The 25022-nt window shown below is 34.7% G+C and overlaps 1 protein-coding gene across 10 annotated transcripts in view; it reads left to right on the plus strand.

Annotated features, from left to right (window-relative positions):
- LOC149415566 (apoptosis-stimulating of p53 protein 2-like) overlaps window positions 1-24940 on the plus strand; it is a 693728-nt gene extending 668788 nt beyond the window's left edge. For 7 of the 10 annotated variants that reach the window (XM_089642762.1, XM_089642763.1, XM_089642757.1 and 4 more), the window contains 10 exons: window positions 2277-2464; window positions 15474-15630; window positions 16618-17526; window positions 17857-18084; window positions 18909-19592; window positions 20425-20516; window positions 21239-21354; window positions 22840-22941; window positions 24098-24297; window positions 24407-24940. In XM_089642762.1, the coding sequence (XP_089498888.1) occupies window positions 2277-2464; window positions 15474-15630; window positions 16618-17526; window positions 17857-18084; window positions 18909-19592; window positions 20425-20516; window positions 21239-21354; window positions 22840-22941; window positions 24098-24297; window positions 24407-24445 (2715 nt within the window). In that variant the 3' untranslated portion in view covers window positions 24446-24940. The remainder of the gene's footprint in view (window positions 1-2276; window positions 2465-15473; window positions 15631-16617; window positions 17527-17856; window positions 18085-18908; window positions 19593-20424; window positions 20517-21238; window positions 21355-22839; window positions 22942-24097; window positions 24298-24406) is intronic. The other 3 variants (XM_089642764.1, XM_089642760.1, XM_089642761.1) reach the window with 2 other exon arrangements.
- The last annotated feature ends 82 nt before the right edge of the window (window positions 24941-25022 follow it).

Here is a 25022-nt window from a genome sequence, read left to right on the forward strand (position 1 = left end):
TGTCCGAGTGTGTACGTGATTACCACCAAAATAATGCTTTGTCATTGACAACGAGTCTGTCTGTCTGACATCCGATCAAGCTGAGTTTCAGCTTGATCGGATGTCGGGAAGTGGATTAATTTCCGCTAGCAATATTTGCATTCATTCATTAACGAAAACAAAATCGAAAAACAAATAGTTGAATCTAAGTTGGAACAGTAACTTAAACTCGTACCGATATATTATGTTTGTCGTACATCGAAATTTCAAGTTCGTTAGTAGCTCTCCCCTTGGTGAGAAGAATTAACCCTCACAATGTGTTAAGTAAAATGTGTTTTGCACTTCACCCCTTTGTGTGGGTCATTAGGGTAGTAGATGTAGGCAGCAGTGGAGACTGGGGGATGTGGAGGTGGAGGTGGAGGTGTACAGCACCCACTTCAGGACCACAACAACGCAGAACACAAACACATCCATTCGCAGATAATGCGCCAGTAATTAGCCACTAAATAGCGGAGCAATCATTTACACCGGAGTACTCATTAAAACAAAACTTTCATCTTTGTTTGCTCGGCATGATTATGTTTTGTTTTCAGCTGATACTGAAATCTACCCAATGAGCGAGTCCTTAGTATTAATAATGAGAATTCTGTTTTCAGCGCTTCAAAATAACCGTAACTTTTTTTACGAAATCGGCTAAAATGTGTTTCCTTTTGTTAAAATAAACTTTTTTGCTTTTAAAAACATTCACACGATTTCATGTGTATGTTAAATATTAAACGCCTGTTTATTTTTTTCAATTTTAAATCTGTTTTTTTCTTGATTAGAATCAAGTAAAAAGCACAATTTCCTACACGATTAATAGCAATCGAAAAATGCCAACAATAAAATATTATTATTTCTTATCAAAGCTACACGGAGAAAAATTAGTATTAATCCGAAAAATTATTCATAATCCGGTTAAACACAGGATTGAGAGCCCTTAACCGCCCTCAAAATACCAATGTATTATCAAGATGTCGGAACACGTGTTCATAAAATCCTAATATTTTCTCATTTCGTCATTATATACTATCAAGGAAAACGCTGGTGCATAAACACGTGTTCCGATGTATTAATAATTTACTAAAAGTTTATTAGGAAACGGCCTGCAATCCCGTTTTTAACAGGATTACCAAAATTTGAATTGACTTAATAAATTAGCAATACTCATTTTTCTCCGTGTAGATATAAATATTTTTTTATAGGTATAAACCACCTCACTAGACTGAGCCAGATCCGAGGTGGCAGTAATTTAAAAAATATATATTAGGAAATTTAAACCATAAATAGAAAGGAAAGAAATAAAAAGTATAAAAGATGAAACAAATGAAAGAAAAGAAAATAAAATAAATTAGAGAATTAGAAAAGAAATTAATAAGAAATAAAAATAAATTAGAAGAAAATATAAAGGTTGTAGATATAGACTTAAATTCGTTAGAAGGTAAAACGTATGTCGGTAAATAGGTCGAAGGTTCCATGCTAACTCAACACAGTGACTATTCAACACACTTTTAAAAAGTGTTATAAAGTCATTAAAAACGATGAAAAAAAATTTAACCTAACCTACTTAGCCCAGTTAATAAAGTTTTTGTTTCATCACTTTCAATGACTTTATATAACTTTTTAAAGATGTGATGAATTATCATTTTGATGATTTATCCGGTCACCATAAATACACCAATCTTTCGAGTGGATCCGTCCCACTATTCAAAACAGCTTTCCAGCTATAAAGAAATCCACCGACGATGTATTATAATAATGATGGACGTAGAATGGATTTAATATTAGGTATTATGATGTTTATCTGTTGAGATTTTGTCAAGGATAAATAGAGTACGGGCCTGGGCGCACGACCGCCAAATTGCAGGTAGAAAAATGAGAAATGCTTGTTTATTAAAAACGTTATAGCATGCCGTTTCCTAATATATCGGAACCATTGTTCATGCACCTGAGTTTGTTAAAAATTATTAGAAATTTTATGAACACGTGTTCCATTATCGCCATAACACATTCGTGTTTTACTGATAGTTTATTAGGAAACCTGTCAAAGCATTTGTTACATTTGTATCAGCAGTTACAACGAGAATCCGCGACAATCGGCCCCATTTTAAACTGTCCCGGCTTGATGGCACTGATTAGATCATGTGACACTTCAAAATCCGTCGCGCGCCTAGGTAGTCTATAGATACTGTGTATTGGGCCTTTGATTTAGTTATTTTACGCAGTATACTAATATTAATAGTGTATTTTACTTGCAGTACCGCAACAAATTGAACGAGCAGCAGAACGCTCGGCTGAGCCAGCAGAGAGAGGCGCTGACGGCTCGCCAAGCGGAAATGGCGAGCATCGACCAGCGCATCTCCGAGCTGCAGGGGAGGCTTCAGAGGAAGCGGGTTGCCAACAGGCAGCTGGCCGCGCAGATCACGACCAAGCAGCATCCTGCCAGGTCAGTACCTACTCAATCTCACAACATACATCCTGGACCAGAAACACAACGCCCGGTTGACCCGGCAGAGTTGATGAACCACTCGAGCAGTGGCGTATTTAAAAAAAACACATCTTGATCCATAGACATTTCCTGAAGTTTTTGATTCGGCCGTGCTCATTCCAAAAAGCATTCCTCCGATTAGGAAACATATTATAAAGAATCCACTTGTATGTCACTGATTATTGTTGATTTGATCTGGCGCCCTATACAGAGTGTCCCGTAAGCTATGAACCAAAATAGTTTGAGTGATAGGGGAGGTCATTTGTAATCAAAATAATCCCATCCGCAGTGGTCGGAATTTTAACCCTTTCCATGTTATATCAGTGATAATACTTGCCGCTTGCGGTTGCTTCGTTCCTTTCCCGTGATTCATGGTTCGGCTCGCGCTTTTTTTCTCGTGTCTATACGCAGCACAACGCTTTAAAACCTCCATGGCAAGGAAGCTGATAGAAGCATGTAAAGAGTATTTTGTCGTTAAGGCGATGCACTAAGTAGTAATGCAAAATCATGTGTTTTTGGTTTGAAAATTTGGTCGCCTAGATATATTTCAGATGCTTTAATTAAATAATGCGAGTAGAATACATCTTGGCCTTTGAAATAATCGAGTATTTTTTAGATAAGTCTTTTTTTAAAAGCCCAGAAACAATTAATGTATAAGGCCTATGAAATTTGCTTTAAAGTTCAAAATATCCTACTTACGAACCCGTTTTCGGTTATGATTTTATTGTATAATGTGGCAAATTAAGTTATTTATTAAAGGATCGGAAAAAAACTAAATATTTATGCCTGGACATCCACAAAATAAAAAAGGCACTTTTGGCCATGTTTTTTTCTTACATCATCAAAAGCGGGAATTTAAGTTAAGCGGGAATTTGAACCTTATTGCCATCTACATAAGGGGTGTTATTGATAACGGCTCGATTTAAAATATTACACGACGTAGTGCATCGCCTTAATGTATGAACATTATCGTAAATATATATAGAAAAGTTCGTTAGTTCATCGTGAATCGGTACAGAAATTTCAATTAATTGTATTTTTTGATGTGTGATTGTTATAGTGTTAGTAGCCTATTCCAAGTACTCAGATAGAGGTGTATATATTGTTTATATGCGTGAGGATGCGTCATATGGGTGTATGTATACATGTGTTGTTATATGTATATAGGTATGTCTGCTGCTATATACACATGTGTGCTTGCATGCACACATATTAAAAATTATATATATAATTATGTACATTTTTACAATCTAATGCTAATTTACTTCTTTCTCCTTTCTAATTTCAATCTTCTACTTTTTATTACAATTTTTCCAAAATTTTAGCTTCATCTATAGTTAATAATTTCATATGTTTACACTAGATTTCATATTTCATACAAAGTAATTACACTCAATTGGTCACCATGAAACAGGCAGCCGCCTAGTATGGTGATTCATTAGATCTACTTTATGTAAATTTCAAAACAATGTAACATGTATTAAATAAAATTAAAAAAATTAATATTTAAAAAAATTGTATGGTAGGTCTTAACAATATAGCCCAGGTAGAAGCTTTTATAATTATTGTGATTGGTGATTCATATTCACACTACACCGCATGAAAATTAATATTTCTGACATCGTAAGGTCGTTGGTAAGTGACAAATGCGGTGATTAAACTGTGAGCGCAGATGCCTGGTCGTAAAAAACAATTAACTGGAGTGCACTCGGCGGATTCTTCCTCCGTGGCTTTTCACTCCTTGTTTTTCTGAGTTCCTTTTACTCCTTTGGTTCTGAGACGTGCTCATTAAAGTTTTCTCAAATGGATATTTTTCTCAAAATGCGCTGCAATATGCTGCTGCATAAATGCTAATTACTTAGTATCTACAACCAACCCCAACGTATTAGTAAGATACATACATGTAAAGTATTTTATTTCTTAACCTTTAAATGCATGATTTATTTATTTTTCTGGAAAAAATATATTTTGTAGATATTTACATGCATATGCAAGGAAATATAAAGAATTTTTTTTTGTAATTTTTTAATGATATTTGATTAAAAAAAAATTGTTGCAGATTTACAACACCGTGTATTTAATAAAAATTAATATGAACAATTTACGTATGAAAAAAAAATAAAAAACCTAAAAAAATTTCTCAAAACTAATAAGTGTACCGGAAAAATACGAGTTATTACATATAAGTATTGTATTATTGTATCTACTTACCTAAGAAAATCAAAATAATAACAGCAAAACAAAACTGTAATTCTAACCTCCAACCAATTTTCGAGAATCTTCACTTGGTTAAAGAAAAAGTGACATTTGACATTCGCGAAAGAAAAAAAAGGTGATGCCACTCGATAAAATATATTACCGTGAACTTGATAATTCTAAAACGGCATGCATTAAGTATACACCAAAGAGTTAAAGGTGGTTTGGACGGTATGTTGCAGATTTGCAACAGTATGCATTTAAGGGTTAACCTCTGTGGCAGTGGACGTTATCTCATTGGCTCACAATATATTATTGTGTTTTTGCATATAATTCCTTTTGTTTATAAGTTTTTCTATATCATAGTTTTGTTTAAAAAATGGTACTAATTTTGTAATAAATCTGTTTTGTTAAATAACAAAAAACGCCCACTATGGTTGTACACGCGTTTCTATTAATATATTATTTTAATTACCTACTGACCAGCTCTGTACCGTTAATGTTAAGGCGATGCACTACGTCGTGTAGTATTTTAAATTGAGCCGCTATCAATAACAACCCTTACGTAGATGGCGATAAGGTTTAAATTCCCGCTTTACACCATCCGCCTGTTTTGATCTATGCAAGAAAAAAACATGCTCAAAAAGTGCCTTTTATTTTATTTTGTGGATGTTCAGGCATAGGGAGGTAGGGGAGGGATGGGCACTTTTTCACAAAATAATTAATAAAAAACAAGTTTTTAATAAAAATCAAAATGTATTGCCAATTTTAACTGCACCATACATTTGGCTACATGTATTAAAAATAAAAGTCTCCAAATTATAATCAGTCTCATAGTTACAAAAGAACTTTCAGAAATATGTCAGTTGTGCCCAAAGCTCCCCATGGTAGGGAGGCTTAGGCACCCCCTGTGGGAGGTTTGGGCATGACCTATAAAGCATACAATATCTAATATATAAAGCAAACATAAAGAGTTATATAATCTTAAACGGTTGCTTTATTGCTAAAGCATAGTCATAGGCCAATTTACGAGCTTGTAGCTTTGTCAATCCATAATTAAGTTTAGAAGAAACCATCATGTACTTCGCCAATTTTTCTTCTTCTTCAGCTGTGAAAATTTGTGAAGATATAAATCTGGATGAACAATCCTTTACATATCCTTGTTTAAGGTATCTTTGTAAGTTTGATCTAGGGATTTGATATTTATCAGCAGTGGTTTTTACCTTTCCACCTTTTGACACTTCTTCTATGGCACATAATATAATGTCTTTCGGAATTTCGCGTCGCATACCCTTTTTTTTAAACTTGAACGGCATCTTTCTGTAATTTAAGTAAATTAAACATTTTAATGGAATCGGTTAACGTATAATAAACTACATGATTATATACTCTACATTATAGGTGGGAGCATTGGGCATGCCCAAACCTCCCTCAAAATAAGTGCCCATTGCTCCCTCTGCGTATTTTCTTAACTTAATAATCCTGTGGAATTTTTTGGTTAGATATTTTAACCTGACTTTCGGATTAATTTATAAGTTAACAAATATACAATGGGAAAAAAAATATAAAACATACATACCTTTCGTTGGTTCTTCGTCTATTCACTGCGAAATCACAACAAAATATTTACTTTGACTGTCACCTAACCTTATTAAACGTGTAGGTTTGGCAACTGAATGAAATGACAGTTTGTCTGTGGATGAACAGTGTTGCCAGTGGGTAAAGTAAACTACCAAAATAGGGAAAGAATAAATTCTATAGTTGAATTGAAATTAGAGGGGGGTGCCCATGTCTCCCGACTGCCCAAACCTCCCCTATCTCCCCTAAATATTTAAAAAATTTTCGATTATTTTATAAATAACTTAATTTTCCACATTATACAATAAAATCGTAACCGAAAATTGGTTCGTAAGTAGGAGATTTTGAACTTTAAAGCAGTTTTCATAGGCCTTATACATTATTTTTTTCTGGGCTTACAAAAAGACTTATCTAAAAAATACACGATTATTTCAAAGGCCAGGATGTATTCTATTCGCAGTATTTAATTAAAGCTTCTGAAACATTTCTAGGCGACCAAATTTTCAAACCTTTTGTTTTTACACATGATTTTGCATTACTACGTATGGCATCGCCTTAAGAATGTTATGTTATGTATATTTAGGTTTATTTATCTTACATTATGTTATCTTTATGTTGTATAATCGTCTGTATATTTGTATTCTCTCCTTTGCTGTATTTGTTTATAAGAAAAACATGTAAATTGTATCGGTGATTTCACCATTAAGTATGTTCACTGTCAATTTGACTGTCCTAGAACGGGAGACCTTCCTAGTTGGACAGTCAAAATCTATGCTGTAATATTTTTGTAACAAACAAATAAATAAATAATAAATAATAATAAAATGGCTAAGATTAAAATAAATGGTAAAAATCTAATTCCTTGAGAATCGAATGTTCTCTGAAATGGATTTATATACTCGTAGCTACGGGCGCATAGAAATCTTTTTAGATATCTCGTAAAAATCATTCTCTTATTTTATCATTCTGTTCATTTTTTTCTAGTAAGTGATATTTCACCATCCTCTCGATAACTATCAATTATAATAAATAGTATCGATATGTAGAAAACTCGACTAACTTAGCCAATATAGCCATTATTCATAGGTTCAAGTAACGAATAGAAATAAAATATTTGTAAATAAATAAATCGTTAGTAAAAAATATGCATTATCCTGTGAATAGTACTTTTGACGACTTATTGATAGGATTTTGGTAGCATATCCATAGGACAATGTGTGTTTATTTATTTACAATGTTTGAGTATAGTGTTCTGTAGGTACTCGAATCTATGAATAATGGCTATGATAGTATAATTATTTAAATAAGTTATACTATGTTAGTATAATAATTATTTTAATTATTAAAATAATTTATACTATGTTGTTATAATTATTATATTTTAATTATTAAAATAAGTTTAACTATGTTAGTATAATTATTATATTTTAATTATTAAAATAATTTATACTATGTTAGTATAATTATTATATTTTAATTATTAAAATAAGTTATACTATGTTCGCTACCAAAAACGTTGTGAAATACCCCATAAATATTTGAATTTATTTTGTTCGTTATTATTTCGCTCTTATTTCTTCGGTTATAGTTTATCAAATTCGTTCGAAGTTGAAGCCTTTGTATTACGTATTATAAATACCATAAAAGTAATATCGTAAAACCATGAGGTGCTTTAGCTAGCCGACGATATTTCAAATCATTTATAAATCAATTATTATTGGTAGGACGGCCATTCCGGCGCTCTAAGCTATAATGCCGTCGTTCTCTAAGCTGAAAACGGTTATCCGGCCCATTTGCCTTTAATTCTTCGCTCGGAGATGGAGCGGGTATATCTGCAATTTATTTCGTGTCATTAATTTTGACAACCGTACAAATCCACGGGCAGATACTTAGGCACCTACCTCCCATTTATTCGATCCTACCTACAGCCCGGTTGGGAGTTACTTCCTAACCTAACCTAACTTTCACTCAGCAGGAAAAACGCCCGACGTGGAATTTCCCGCCTTTCTTCGTTTTCCCGCCCACGCTTCTTCCTCGAAACAAATTGTGTTTCAAATTCAGAACGCTGCTGCTGTTGCGATAATATCCCCAGATATATGGCTGTGTGTTGCTTGAGGAATGTTGTAGATTTGAAACGCATTTTGTTTCATCTCTAAGACAAATTAAAGTTGTCTCTATGAGACCCTTAAAGTATATTGTACATTATTTATTTCGTAAATGTCTCATACGTGAATAATATTTATATTACTTCAGCAATATTCATAAAGGGATGTGTGTTTGAATGCATTGGTACCTACCTACATCAAAACAATATTAGACAACCAGTTCCAAAGTAGTAATGTTTATATTACTTCAGCAATATTCATAAAGGGATGCGGTACCTACCTACATCAAAACAATATTAGACAAACAGTTCCTTAGTAGTAATATTTATATTACTTCAGCAATATTCATAAACGGATGTTGTACCTACCTACATCAAAACAATATTAGAAAACCAGTTCCGAAGTATGGATTAAATAATGAAGCAGTGCAAAATAACATAAATTTACAACAAAACGCCAACCGGTTTCAGTACAATCGTTACAAACTAAATAAAATAAAAATTATTATGAGTTTACATATATTGCGCTAGCAAAAAAAATCCAAAGAAGCGAAGCTTGCATCCCACAGTGGAGTGCTGGTGCCTACCCTGATTTAACGTGTGGAAATTCATTCATTGTGAGATTCACAAGGAATGCAAAGCTGATGATGAAAAAGATTAAAAGGGGGACGCTTAGAACAAAGAAAGGAGTGTAAGGACAATATGTGAGGCGATGGTTTGATGAAAATCAAAACATGAAGAATTCCGAGAATTTTAATAGACATTTGAACTGTTTTCCTAAAAAAAAACAGGTTTAATATCATACTTCGTTTGTACTTTTATGTGCTTTTCCAAATTTTTCAATGTAACAATATTTTTGGAATTTTTTTTTTTTTTCCAAAAAAACCTTTTTTTTAAATGTTTATAAAGTTTTATTTTGTAGGCACTAGTGCCTAGGCACCTCTCGCATTTTTCAACACAAAAAAATTAAAATGACAGCTTCAAAAGTAACATCTACGGAAATAGCGGGCTATTCAAAATAACACCTCTTATTGGAAAACCCGTGGAAGAGATAAGGTTAACAGTGTAAAGAATCTGAGTTTTAGTGGAAAAATGTTAAATGGGGAGAATAATAACCTGTGTCAGGTTTAATTTATCATATTATTTTTTTATTATTATTTGAGCCCATAATCTGTTTTCAATCAGTAATATTCCAGCTCAAAGTTACCAATTTACAAAGTATAGGTAAAATAATTATTTTATACACGAATAGCTTTTCATAGATCGCTGAACAGAAAAGCAAAACTATTGAACACTCGTAATTTATTACTACAATGTTTAAATTGCTCATTTCGCGCCATTGAATCCGAACTATCTGCCGGAAACATCATATAAAATTTAACTAACAATAATGGGGTGGGATATTTAACATGAAAGTTATGGATTCAAGCTTCACGTATTCAAATTATTATTTCGATTTTGCAAAACAATTACAACAAAAATTAATTCAAAATTTTCGTTTCCCTTTACTTCCTCTTCCACAATTACTACCTTCTCGTGACATTTCTGAATTTGTGGTGATATAGTTCCACTGTCATAAATTAGATTTGCACGAAACAAAAAAAAGTCTGTTTCACTCTTTAAAATTAAATCGTTTTCTACCGTCCAGTCTAACCCCATTTGTGCTATACGGAGAAAAATGAGGATAGCTAATTTATTAAGAATCTCCTCAAAGTATTGGTAATCTGGTTAAAAAGGGATTGCAAGCCCTTAACGAATGAATTGATAGGTATCCCGATAAACTTTTAGTAAAGTACGAATGTAATATCACGTTGTTGGATCACATGTTCGTAAAAATCCTAATTTCGTCATTTTACTAAATTATCAAGGCAAATGCAGTGGAATGAACATGTGTTCCTATATATTAGGAATTTACTACAAGTTTATTAGGAAACGACCTACAATCCCATTTTTAACCGGATCACCAATAATTTGAAGAGATTTTTAATAAATTAGCAACACTCATTTTTCTCCGTGTAATAATAATTTTGCTTGACTAATTTAGGGACACTCAAATTATCATAGTTATAATATAAATTGGACCTATGCCACATTGATACAACAAGAAAAAAACCTTACGCACCTACTTGTTTCCGCCCTGTTTCTGTAACAAATTAACTTACTCTTTTTACCTCCTCCCTTCCTCGTTTCCTTCCTCTTTCCACCATTCCCGATTTGCGGTGTGACTAAGTACAAATACCCTAGAATATTAATAATACGTCCAACTCCAGTTAAATATTGACAGTATTTACTTGTATTGGCAGGCAACTCTGGCCGCCAAGGGCGCTAGTGTAGCATGGCATAATCATGGATAAAATCCAATAAAACGTATGAAAGTAAACCGAACCTCACAACTCATGCCACTAGGAGGGGATAGTATAGGATACTTGTATCAGAATGTTTCAGAAATGTCAGAAGTTGGAGGTTTTATAACTATCCTACAGTAAAAGTCCCACTGGCTGCTGGCATTATAACTCTTTTATTGTGTTCAAATAAAATATATGCCTAAAAATGGTAAATAAGGACAACTATCCTTTATTGCAATTATTAGTTCGTACCCAACTCAACGGTGAACAGAACGATCGAACTTGACATTCTGCAATATCGATTATACAACACGTTATTACGTTCGCCGTCAGCACGTACCGATTGTGCCGATAGAAGCGAAGTACCAACACTAACTCAACAGTAAATTCAGAGTGTTGCCACATTGCCACCGAAATCATTATTTAATCTAGATTAGTGTCTTTCTTACAATTACAAGGGTTGGCAAACCAACCGTTTCATTTCGTTTTCAGTTATCTAATGAGTTGGTAATGACCATTATTCACACTCAGATAAATAATTATTAGATTAGAATATTAAATTTATTTGATCGAATATGTATTTTATCTGCAACACAATCTTTACTAACGTAAAAAAATTATAAGACAAATGAAATACTTATTATTTCTAAAAAAAAATCTTAATCTCCAAAAACTTCTCTTATAGTAGGTTAATCTTTAGCTTTAGTTTACGCTGACATCTTTTTGTTACTTTATTCATAAACATATTTATGCACAGGCAAATCATTTTAAATAGGACAAGTTGGAATGTATTATTTGTGCACTCCGATAGCATCGATATCGGATTATATTATAGCTGTTAATATACGAAATATAAGTCGGTCCTACCCGATCGGCATTTGGCGTAGTTAGTAGAATTATCGACGCCAGTTCCAGTTCAGATAGGAAGGTCAAATCCTCAGTCAAACCAAAGTTTTTAAATTAAAATTAAATTATTTTTTCATCCATCCAGTACAAGATAACAACTACATGGATTTACTTAGCTACACACTTTAATTTTTTGGTACCCTTACTGTTACTTCAAGACCTTGGAGAAATACATATATTATTCCTCCATGTTTAAGAGAATGCTATTTTCTTTTATTTATTATAATTATAATAAACCTATGTTTTATTTTAAATGTAATGAAACGGGAATGAACCTTGTCTGGTGTTAGAAATATCCAATAACATTTGTAATAAACATCACTATACTAAATAAAGAAAATATATTTTATAATATAAGTCATCACTCACTTCGTTGGCCAAAGAATCGCTAAGAATTACAAGATAAAGAAAAAATGTACACATCTATCTCACACTAGACAAGAAGTTTAAAAAATCGGCAGATATGCAAGGCGAGTTTGTAGGACGATTGTTACTCAAACGACTTCCAATAAATCACCCCTAAAGAAGAAAATACACTTTTATTTTTCAGTGTTAAACCAGAATATCGTAGGCACGTACTGAAAACGTATTCAGTCTTGAAATATCATCGCGTAAACCAATATTATGTTGGCTCTTAAATCACCGTGAGGGGTCGTATCATACCTGGTACTTACCCCGGTACCACCCCGCCCTACTTACATGAGTCGCTCGTGAAAAAAATGTTCACAGAGATGTGCTTTCAAATTGGTCCATTATTCTTTTGATAAAATGTGTACTACCAAGATTTGGATACGTACTCCGGGAAATAACTTTTCGTAAAATTTACCTAATGAAACGTCTTTAAATTTAGCCTTCAAATCGAAATTCTCATGAAGATCAATCAGTTCCATTTGAATTAATAATGGAGCACGTTGAAAATCGAGCGTGAAAGAAACGGAAAATATTTCAAAGGCTGTTTAATGTCTAGGAACATCTTCAAGTTGTAAAAAAAACTCCTCCTAAAGGAAGTCTATAAAGAAAAATCTAAAGCAGACGAATATTTCTTGTTTCTTTGATAAATTCTACTAGCTTTTAGAATAAATAATTTTAGAAATTACCTTCATGGAGTTAATTTTCACAAAGTGAATGTTTACATTAATGATTTTAAACGTCTTCTTCTCGTGTTGCTCAGGATTGGCTGGCAAATTCAGAATTCTGGTTTCAGAATTTCTGGAATTCAGGTTTAAATCTATGGGGTAGCATATTTCTTCGGTTAGCGCAAACCCACACTTTAATAATCACTACTAACCATAATTGGATAATTTGTGTAGAGACATAATATATCAAATATACGTCGCTTATCAAAAACGCATTGTGTATTAAAAGGGCATTATATACCGCGGTTAGATAACTTCTACAATACATATAATAAAACACTCCACGTCTGTATTTTTCTCTTTTTTTCTTTCATTTCTCTCATTTATTTTATTCCCTTTAATTTATTTCTCCTTTGCTTTTTATTCTTTCATTTCTATTTATCTCTCAAAATTTCGTAATTTAATGTTCTTCCCATTTCCTTTAAGATATTAAAATTAAATTAAATGTATTTCGCCTATTAATAACCTTTAGCCTAGTGTTGTGGTTTATAAAAAAACAATATTTTTTTTATCTATCTACTTAGGTAGATATTTTTTTAAATGCCCAACGACAAACTCTTAAGTTTTAATGATTTCGGTCTTTCGTTGTTTTTGCTTTAATAAATTCAAATTCAATTTAGTCTTCAATTTGATCTTCATGTATTATATTGCAAGTTTATTAAGAATCTCCTCAAATTATACGTAATCCGGTTAAAAACGGGATCGCAGGCCATTGACATAGATAGGTTTTCCTTATAAACTATTAAAATTCGAATGTATTATGACGATGTCGGAACACGCGTTCATAAAAATCATAATATTTGCGCATTTCGTCATTGTATTTAAGATAAATGCAGGGCATGAACACGTGTTCCGATATTTTAGAAATGTACTAAAATTTTGGTCTGCAATGCAACGGCCTGCAATCCCGTTTTTAACTCGAATACCAATAATTTGAAGAGATATTTTTAATAAATTAACAAAATTCATTTTCCGCCGCGACTAAAAATACAAAATTAATTCACTTTGCGCTATACACATTTTTTTGGAAAACTGGCGGCAAACATAGAAACTAACCGATAGTTCATAGCAATTTTTTTGAAAAACTGGGGGCAAACATAGAAACTTGAAGATAGTTCATAGCAATTTTTCTGATCATCCTGCTTCATTAAAAAAAAATGTGTTGCCTTGGATTCAGTGAAAATTATATTATTAATATTAGCATCTATAGCTATCATGGTGGATGGTAAAATTTTCTAAACAAAAATAAATAATCGTTAAATGCGGATTCATTAGTTTTTCGTTCCCAAACTCCTTTCTATTCACAGTAAATGAATCGCTGGTATTCTTTGAAATTCATAATATTATTAAATTTGTGATTGAATGGAAGATATCGTTTTCCACGTTTCTAGATTTATTACTCGTCTAATTCCAATGTATAATTTGCTATCGAATCAGGGGTATTACTTTTCCGCTTGTCTACTGTTGTAAAGTTGTATTGTTGTATGGGCTTTCGGTCTGAATTTACATCACATAATTGCTTTTTGAAAATATTCATTGAAATTATTAAAGTTTTCGTTTACATCCAGACTAGAAATGGTGATTTATGAGTGTTAACAAAAGTTTTCAGGGCTTGTACATTTGTTATAGGAATTTTCGAGGGGTTTTTGAGGGGTGTCGTTTGATATGCGTTTCAGGAAGTTCTGATTGTTCAGTGTTGTGGTCAGTGAAAGGGTCAGAAAATTGGAATTATTTTCAGATATTTAATGACATCTCTCACACCTCATATTCAATTTTGTGTATATTTTTCTCATGCTGTTCTGGTAACTCCTATAGCGTTTTATTGAATATGGTTTGTACATAAGTTATAATGAGTTTTCGTTTATCTATGTATAAAACTGTATCTCTTTTTGATTGACAGATATTATATTATATACTTCTGATTTGAAGTCTCACACTCATTACATTATTTTTTCTATATGAATGTGTCATAGAGGCGGGTGCAAACTCCTCCTTCCCTGTGGCACACAGAGGAAACAAACGTATAGACATTAGTCACCATGTTTTCGATTTAGTTAATGACTATGAGCTAATTGGCATGATGATTTGTTAAGCCTTCCTAAATTATGGTAATGTGGTGGTGCGTCAACAAGGGTACCAACTTAATTACAAAGCATAACATATCATTATAGGTTCTTACATCCTAGATTCTAAAACTACTAAAACCTCGCACCTACCTACTTGCCTGTTGCTTATTATTCGTCATATTTTGCCTTCGTTGTTTGTAGATGGGTACCTACCTACTCACTTCATACCATTTTAAACAATCATACTTTTTCGACTTATACATGACTTTTATGCAGAGTTATAATTCAATATAATTTATGTGAGAAATACGGTCAGAAATTAAGATGGATGGATCAACTATCTAACTATTGCATTTTGTGTGGATATATGCCCCTCTTAACTAACTTTACCAAACAGATGTTGTATGTGAGTATCGGCCAAACGGGGCATATAAAATAGTAGAGGAACACACTTGGGTTAGGTTAGGTTAGATAGATCATGCATACTGCGATCGTGAGAGATTTCGATGCGGTCCTGATTAGACCTATCTTTTTTTATCCCTACAATTTTTACTTCAACACTCTCTAAAGCGGGAACATCCATCACCGTATTTTCAATAAACTGTGGGTCTGATTTGATTGTAAATGTGTTTTCAGATCTGGCAATCCAGCTCCCGTCCAGCTGTCCAACTACCCCAACGCGGGGGCCGGCGGGGGCCCCCTGGGCAAAGGGCAAAACCCGCGAGGGAACATCGCCGCCGTGGAGCCCTACAACCACATCCCGCACGCACAGAGCGTCAGTCACAACTTTCAGGTTTGTTTGTTTTTTCCATTCAACAACTCTTTTTAAAATTTTAAATTTCTATTATGAACCAAAAAGTATTCTTTTTGAAGCAACAAAAACTCTGAATCTCTGGTCTCAGTAATTTTGTGGAGTTTTTCTATGTGGAACTCTCCATCAATATGCCATTTCAGCTCTAACGTCTTTTCCATAATAACTTATGGAGCTTTAAAAGACAAAACAAGATAATATATCGTGGGAATAATATATCATAAATAGTTTTGTTATTATTTTTTAAATATATTATCACTAAATGAATCAATACATGAATGTTACTTTTTTAACATGTTCATTTAAAAAGTTTACGAAAAAAAGTTAAATAAAAATAATAAAAATTACAGGCTATGCGCGACGCCTCGTAGATTTAATTGGTTATAATATTATCATCATTTTATTAATTATTTTATTTCCCATTTTTAAAAAAAGATTTCAAAGCATCTCAACACTAAAATTAAAATTCATTAGAATGTAGCTTGGCAACACCGCCCTAATATATTGTTGTGTGGATCGAAATTTGAAATTCAAAAACCATAATTATGTTCAGTCAGTTTTTGAATACCGTCGTTGCCGGATCATTCGCTTATTCGCATTGTACTCGCTTGTCACGTGAACTAAATAAACATAGTAGTTTAACCTCATTAATTTCGTCTTTATTAACGTTTCGAGTGAAGTTTAATTAGTAGGAGACTCAACTAATAGATTATCATAATCTCGTATTTTTGCTTGATTCGTTGACAAGCTGTCTCTCTACGCGGGAAATTGCACCAACTATAAAAGATTACGTCGCTACGCAAATTGATAACAACTTTTCTTGCCAGACAAATTAATATACATTTGTTTATTTTACGCTTAACAGTGGACTCCACATTGTTTTTTGATAGGCAGTTTAAATATTGTTGCATAAACGTCACATGGCGTAATTGTTATGTACTTTATAATTTGAACCGTACATATTTATAGGCTCTGAAACACAACGCGGCGCAAAACAATCTCCCGATGAAGCTCGTCAATCAGTCAGAAAACATCGGAAACCATATCAACCAGCAGGATGGACATTACTTGCAACAAAAGCAGTTCACAAACCAACTGTTTACAAACGGATCGTATCCGCAGAGACTGCAAGCCAACATACTCCAAACGGAAACACAGTTTAACCAGCCATATCCAGGGAAGCAGAATGAAATCAACACATATCCACAAGGCCTCGCGAACCAACTCGTACCAAGTGATCAAAAGATTTTATTAGAACATATCAATAAATATAATATCGATCTGCAAAAAACTGTGAATCATAACAATAATCAAAATGTAAATAATGTCCTGGTTCACAACCAGCAGCCCGCTAACAAGCAGAGGCCCAACGAGCAGGAATTCCTTCCCGAGTTCGCGGCCAGCAAATCGGACCCCAAATATCAAACGTTGCCTTACAATACCAAGTTCACCACCGCCAATGGGAACTCCAAGCCCACCAAAGGGCAGTTCTACGATGAGAATCATAAAACCGGCGAGTCTACGGGGATAGTGAAGGTCTCCTCATCGTCCAATGTAAATAACATGCTGAGCGGAGGGAACCTTAACCATATGACGGCTCACTCCACTCCTTTGACCATCAGCAAGGGTTTAGCCACTCCGCTGTCATCGGGGGATAACAACAACACCGTATACCAGCAGCAGAACCAGAACGAGGGTGGTGGGTACCACCTGCAGAAGTCCGAGTCCTCGAGCAAGGTGAGCCAGGAGGAAAAGGAGAACCGGGGCGGCGAGCAGCCCAAGGTGGTGGGGGAACAGTTCAAAGTGCCGGGAGGTGGCCGCGCAGAGCTGGTGCGAGCCTTCAGCCAACACAACACCGCCAGTGCAACAGGACAGATGGTGAGTAAAAAATATCTTCTCTGAATGGTCTTCCTCTTTCCTTGATCCTTCATCCATCCTTCATTGATTCAAATTTCATCTTTTATAGTTGTTCGTCAATGTTTTAGTAGCTATTGTGTGTAAATACTTTTTACATCTTGTATTGCATAAGGTGTCAAGGTGGCATTTGGTGTAAATTATAATCGCCGAGAGGGAATTATTAAATTTGTATCCCCATCTGACCTTGACACTTCATGGATAACAGTAGTAGAATCACTTGAAATGTGTAGTAGTCTAGTAATGATCACCCGAACGATCACATTAACGCATTGCCCATGTACATTATTCCAGAAACCCGTGTCGAGCGTAGCCCCTACGACCGTGAGCGGAAAACCCTCCCCCATCTACCAGACCTCCTCCACCAAGATCCAGCCTGTTCAACCCCAGACCGTGTCCCCCTCCCCTCCAACCCCCCCGACCCCCACCAACCCACCCACCACCCCGCACAGCAGCAGCACCCCGCTACCAGAAGTATCCTCCCACCCGAAGCCCGCGTTGCCCCCTAAACCTGCTCCAAAGGTATTGTCGCATTCTCATCACGCAAGACGCATGCAAACGCTTCTTAGCCACTCTACCGTATATCCCATCTTTTACTTATTTGCTTACTACTTACATTCCTTTGATTCCTTGAAACACAGATTACTTTCTCTCATTGTTCAAGAAGTCCTTGAATAGAGCTATCAAGACACTTGAATAGAAGTGCATTCTTATTGGATGTATTGTCCGCTCTGCGGTAAGCAAAGAGTTAAGAGATGCCAAATGTTTAATCAATTAATGTTCAATGGTTCACATTTTTGGCACACAAAAACATATCTTGGGAACACAATTTGATTGAAAATTTTGGCAGGTCAGTTCGGTAGAGTTTAGTTTCGTCAGTTGTTCAGTTGTCCTCACTCCTCCGACTTCTCACTAACAAACACACGTCTTAATATGTTTACTTCCTACTAATCGAAGTGCATTACTCTATTGTAGTTAAGTGCCACCATGTTTTGATAAATATTATGTGCTGAAAATGGATATCAATGGCCAAAGTGCTTTATTATTTCACGACCATCCATCCCAAAATGCATTATGCAAACCATTTCGTTGACCGGATTGAAATCAGCTATTAGTGACTAAAGGATTTATTTTTTACAGCATAAGTATGTAATATTTGGGTTTAACCGCTGAGAACTCCATTGTAGCTTATTTCTGGTACATGCCGTGTTCAATGATAAAGATGGAATAATTATGATGGAGCTATTAGTGGTTTACTTATATTTCATATACACTGATGAATAGCTTTACACATATGTATGTCCAATTTTTCATAACTTTAATTTGAGCTACCATTTATTTTCCAGTTACAATCGGCTCCGAGTGAATCTTTCCCTCAAGGATACTACCAGCCGGAGTCTGCCCTCCCGCCAGTCCCCTCTTCCTCCCCCCCGGGGGAACAGGAGACGGCCAGCCCGAGCAGCCAGCAGTCCTCGGACAGTCAGATGATCATCAAGGCCCGGCCCCTCACCATCAGGAAGCAGCCTCTCAGCGAGCAACCTAAGTTGAAGAGCCTCTCCAACAACAACATCAAATCGAACACTGTAAATATCGCAACCACAAGACGCATTGAAATGCCACCAACATTCTTATTCCCAGAGATGGAGCATGCGGAAAGCAATAACAAAAAACTAGAACAAGGAAAGAATGCCGACAAAGCTAACGGGAATAATAAACCGTTGCAGCATTCAAACAATAGTCCTAGCAGTTGTGACGTTACTGACAGAGCCGTCCCTTCTGAATCCAGTGAAACTTCCTCTGAAGATCAGTCGGATAAGAACATGTGTGTGTCTGGTATCACAGAACAGATGAACACCGTAGATTTGAGTAACGCTAATGGAGATGTAGTGTCAAGAAGAGTGAAGAAGGGAAACTTAAAGCAAAGTGGTAAAGTGAACCTTTCCAGAAGAGTGAGCTTTGATCCCCTGGCCTTGTTGTTGGATGCCAGTTTGGAAGGAGAGTTGGAGCTTGTAAAGAAAACTGCAACTCAGGTAAGAAACATTTTTTGTTATTCCTTATCCCTCTGTCCTCAGTTGCGTACACAGAGTTTTTAATCTGGGTAGGCTGTAGGAATAGTAGCTAATTAATTGATATTAAAAAAAAATGCAGTCAGTGTTTTCGCTAAGAATGGCTAAGCTGCCAGCCGATGTTGTTGGGATTGCCTAAGCCATATCAAATATTTAAATAACTGGCTTCATTTGTGGATATTACTAGCCAATTACTGAATTAAATTTAATTTCCACAGTTTTCGACCGCTAAATTGCAGGAAAGAAAAACAACAAAATATGATAAGTAATTAATTTGTTACTAAAGTTGTACCAATTGATAGAAGTACCAACAGATGGCACTGACTGCTACATTTGTGATTTTAACCAAAAGGCATGGCCTTTTTTGACACTAACACAAACGAGTCGTCCTTTGAATGAGCATCGCACACACATTTACATTTTTTATGTGGAATGAAGACAAAATATTTTGAATACTTGGTGGATTGCATACTTAGTTCCTGCCTTTAATACCTTATGGTAGGTGCGTTGCAATTCTTAGATTACTTATTAATTTACGCATATTTGTTATTTGGTAAAAAATTATAAAACTTATAAATATGGGATAGATGGTGAAATGTAATTGGATTCATTAGCTTTAAACCACAGTAAGCATTTTAGTTCTGTACATTTAAAAATCTATTGCTAAGAGCTTCTTTTATTTTTTAATACTTCAACAAGCTTTTTGTGATCTTTAGTACAATTTATTTCGTTCACCAATACTTTTGAAGATGGATATTTTCCCTGAGTAAAGAATCCCCAGCTCAAATTTCAAAAGTTGTTACAGGTTGCCAATGCGAGTGCAGCCAATGACGAGGGAATCACAGCTCTCCACAACGCCATCTGTGCCGGTCACTTTGAAATTGTCAAGTAAGTCTTCGTTCCCTTTACTTAGTTAGTTATTACATAGTTTTCACTAAAAGCAAGTTCCCAATCAAAGCAATCATCCCTTCATAACTTCCATATATATGCTTGGTGTGATTCTAAGAAACCAGCTCAGGCAAGGGGACTTGCTCCATCAAAGCCAGAGTAAAGTTAGCCTCACAGAAGCTGGGCATACTGTACCGGGACACTGAACCTGTACAAATCGTAAGTGCGCCTCACTGTTAAATTTGGCAGCCAACTCTGGTCTGGAACCCCAAGGCACTTGAAGAAAACCCTTGACTCGCAGAAACGGCGGTCTTCAGAGCACGTTCTCTCCTTGTTCTATCAGTATTTCAATGGAAGATACTCCGAGGAACTAGCGTCATTAATCCCTTCAGCACCGGACACGCGCTAATATTTGTAATAATTGACATTTGAGTTCAACAGCTTGGCTGTGGAACGGTTTGCCGGACTCTTGTTCCTCCCTCCTACAACATAAGACCCATGTTCACTCCTTCCTCTCCCCAAAGATGACAGGCCCTGGGGAAAATTATTTTCTTCAAGGCCTCCTGTGTGTAGTTATTGAAAAAACAAAACAAAAAAGTTCCATATAAATCTTTAATACATTTATCAATCCAATTACTTTGTTAACGCACCTCTTGCCAGTTGTGTCCGCCTTTTTATCTTTAATGGAGCGTCTTGTTTATCATTTATATTTCCCGTTACAGATTCCTAGTGGAGTTTGGATGCGATGTGAATGCGCAAGATTCCGATGGTTGGACGCCGCTGCATTGCGCCGCTAGCTGTAACAATGTTGCCATGGTACGCTTCCTCGTGGAAAACGGTATGTCTAATCAAATAATTTTTTTTTTTTCTTATTATTAACGCAATATCACCTCAGCACCGGAATGAGACACGGACTAAAGTCGATGTAATGCAAAAATTACATTGTGATATACAATAGTGATTGCTGGAGGAAGTCGGAGACACCCGAGAGAGACATTTGCAATAAGCGAAGCATTGCTGGGTCCACTAGTTATTTATATATAATAATTATATGTACACAATAATGAGTGCAATGACATGCTCTTTGGCATTTTCATCTACTGTCTTGTTTCTTTGAACGTCAAACTCTGCAGTAATACATTTTTTTAAGGCGATGAACTACGTCGTGTAATATTTTGAATCGAGCCGCCATCAATAACACACCTTACGTAGATGGCGATAAGGCTTAAATTCCCGCTTCACACCATCCACTTGTTTTTTTTTATTTTTTTTATAGTGAATACCTCACAAGAGTCCCAACTGCTCCCGTCTGGAGCCAGTGAGACTATGGCATCCCCAATTGAGGGATGTTGTGAGGCTGAAGGTAAGTGGGGAAGGGAAAGAGGAAGGTGGGGAAGTACCTGGCTATTCAGATCTAGTCACTAAACACGGCTAAAGCCATTTGGAGCAACGTTTCAATTCTGAATGGTGGTCTTACACCAGGGCGATACTGGTAGTATCTTCCACTCTGGAAAGTGCCGCAAATATACTATATATTATTTTTAATTAATTAATTGTGAAATAACACAAATTAATCAAATAAAATTTATTTGCGCACGCCGGGTTCGAACCCGTTTTGATTAAATTGAGCCGCTATCAATAATAACCCTTATGTAGATGGCGATACGGTTTAAATTCCCGCTTAACACCATCCACCTGTTTTGATTTATGCAAGAAAAAAACATGGCCAAAAAGTGCCTTTTATTTTATTTTGTGGATGTTCAGGCACAAATATTTAAATGTTTTTCGATCATTTTATAAATAAGTTAATTTGCCACATTATACAATAAAACCATAACCGAAAATGGGTTCGTAAGTAGGAGATTTTGAACTTTAAAGCAGTTTTCATAGGCCTTTACATTATTTTTTTCTGGGCTTCTAAAAAGACTTATCTAAAAAATACTAGATTATTTCAAAGGCCAGGATGTATTCTACTCGCATTGTTTAATTAAAGCATCTGAAACATTTCTAGGCGACCAAATTTACAAACCAAAAACACATGATTTTAAATTACTATGTAGTGCATCGCCTTAATCATCGTTTGCGAAATCCGATAGTAAATAAAAATCACTTTTTCAAAAGTATGTTAAATCTTTGTTTTTACCACTGACAGAAGGGTAAAACTGCTCTGATCATGATAAACAAAAGATATAGTTTGATTTCTAATTTTTTAAATAATTGTATTTGCCAAGTTAACCACAAACCGTTCTTTTTACCCTTTTTTAATTTTACTGTAGAATTTCTTGTCTTGTTAAAAATCATAATTTGTTTGTTAACATTTCAGGTGCATGTATATTTGCAACAACCCTCTCTGACCACGAGACGGCAGCACAGAAATGTGAAGAAGATGAAGAAGGTTTTGACGGCTGTTCGGAATACCTCTACAGTAAGTCACTTTTAACAATTCTCATTCTGTTGGAATAACTCCAAACAATCTCAGCTGCCTATTACCTGTTGATTCTACAACTTGCCTATTACCTGTTGGGCAACTACAGTATAGTCTCTATAATCAGAACCCACTGTAATCCCAACTTCCAGTAATCTCTTGTGGGGTGGGTGGGTGGAAAATAAGTGATGCTAATCATTGAAGAACAAAGTGTAATTTTAAAAAGACCTTGTTATATTAATTTTCGAAAGGATTTCTAAAACAGTCTGGTAAAGTATAAAAGAGATGCACTGACGCCAGAAAAAACTAATACTATTTATAATTATTAGCAATCTTGCTGATTGAAGTGGGGAACTTTATTAAAAATCAAGCCGCAAAAAATACTGCGATCGTTGCCTTTTTCAAACATTGCTATGATGACAGTAGTTTTTCTCGGACAAAAGAAACACATTTCTTTTTTTAAAATCATAAAAAAAAATGTGTAATGTTGGTGATATCTAGGCTTACAACCTAAATACGGATTTATCTGCTAAGCTACGCTTAACTCGACATTCCAAAAACCTGAGCAAAGCAACTGCTGTACCTAGTGAGCTTTAGTGGAGAGAGTTGTATGAAGTCAGCCAGGTAATATAACATTGGTAAATACATAGTATCCAATTTGAATACTAAAAAGAATAAATAGTTTTGTAGTAGGTAGTTAGATAATAATGAGAAGTAAGTATTTCGGTTTCGAAAAATGTAAAATAATGCATTTTAATATATCATTAAAATTAAAATCGATTGTACACTTGGCAGCCATTGTTATTGATGTTAATTTTTTAAGGTTAGTTTTTTTTCTTCTCTTATTTAAAACAAAATATGAACCTATGATCCTAAAGTAAGATCTTAGGTTTGGGTTTAATTAAAAAATCAATTTAAAAATACTATATTAATATACCAAAACATTTTTTTTACAAAATAGCTATTGAAATATATTATTTTCAATTTATAGAAACTGAAATATATACCTTCTTCAGGACAAAGGAAATATAAAGTTTACATTTCCATTGTCCTTTAGAATGTTGAGTGCAACCGAAACTGGTCAACCTATATAACTCAAAAAAGTGGTTTAAAGCTAAGTAAAAAAAAATTCATCATGTTTGTTTGCTTGTTGTAGGTGTGCAAGAGAAGCTGGGCATCATGAACGGTGGCACGGTGTATGCGGTGTTCCCTTACAGCGCGCACGAGTCGGACGAACTGAGCTTCAGCGCGGGGGCGCGCCTCAGCGTGCTGCGCAAGGGCGACGACACGGAGCGCGAGTGGTGGTGGGCGCAGGCCCAGGCACAAGAGGGATATGTGCCTCGCAACCTTCTCGGGGTAATTATCTAACCTAGCCTTACATACCAGTTTAAAACCAACGAATCCTTTTAAACTTTATCTGATGTCTTTGTGTATTTATCTAATGAATGCTTTTCCTTCCTTCCAGCTGTATCCAAGAGTAACGCCGAAACAACAAGAACAGTGAGAGGGAGAGGGAGAGATATATTTTATTCTATCTATTGACTCGAGTTGGGAAACATTTTATCTGTCGTTTAAACCTTTCAAAGTAGAATTTAAAAAAAATTCTTGTTAATTTTTTATAATCTGCAATGTTATAAATACTGTATTATGATTTTAAGATAACCTAGACATACATATATTTGGCAAATGAATTGTAAATAAACATGAAATTTCTGATTAAAAGCAATAGATTAGCGATAGGAAGAAACCCTTTGGAATGTTTCTTGATACCTGGCAATAAGTGTAAATGTCTTATTTTATTTTTATATATTTATGTGAATGTAAATGCTATAAAAAATAAAATATAGGTACTGTAAAAACTATTTTAAAAGTAAGTGATGATTTTATTGACTTGTAAAGTTATTGTTTATGACTATTGTATTATTCCATCGAGAAGGAAGCTGTATTGTAATATTGGATGAATTCAGGTTTTACTTAAAACACGTAAGAGACATTGTAAAATGTAATTTTATCTTTAAAACCTTTATTTCTATTTAACATTGGATAGATAAATCTTAATAAATTGACAATACCAAGAAATA

The sequence above is a fragment of the Hesperophylax consimilis genome, chromosome 18 (assembly GCF_061612785.1).
Source record: "Hesperophylax consimilis isolate HC1 chromosome 18, BYU_Hcon_1.0, whole genome shotgun sequence".
Classification (NCBI taxonomy): domain Eukaryota; kingdom Metazoa; phylum Arthropoda; class Insecta; order Trichoptera; family Limnephilidae; genus Hesperophylax; species Hesperophylax consimilis.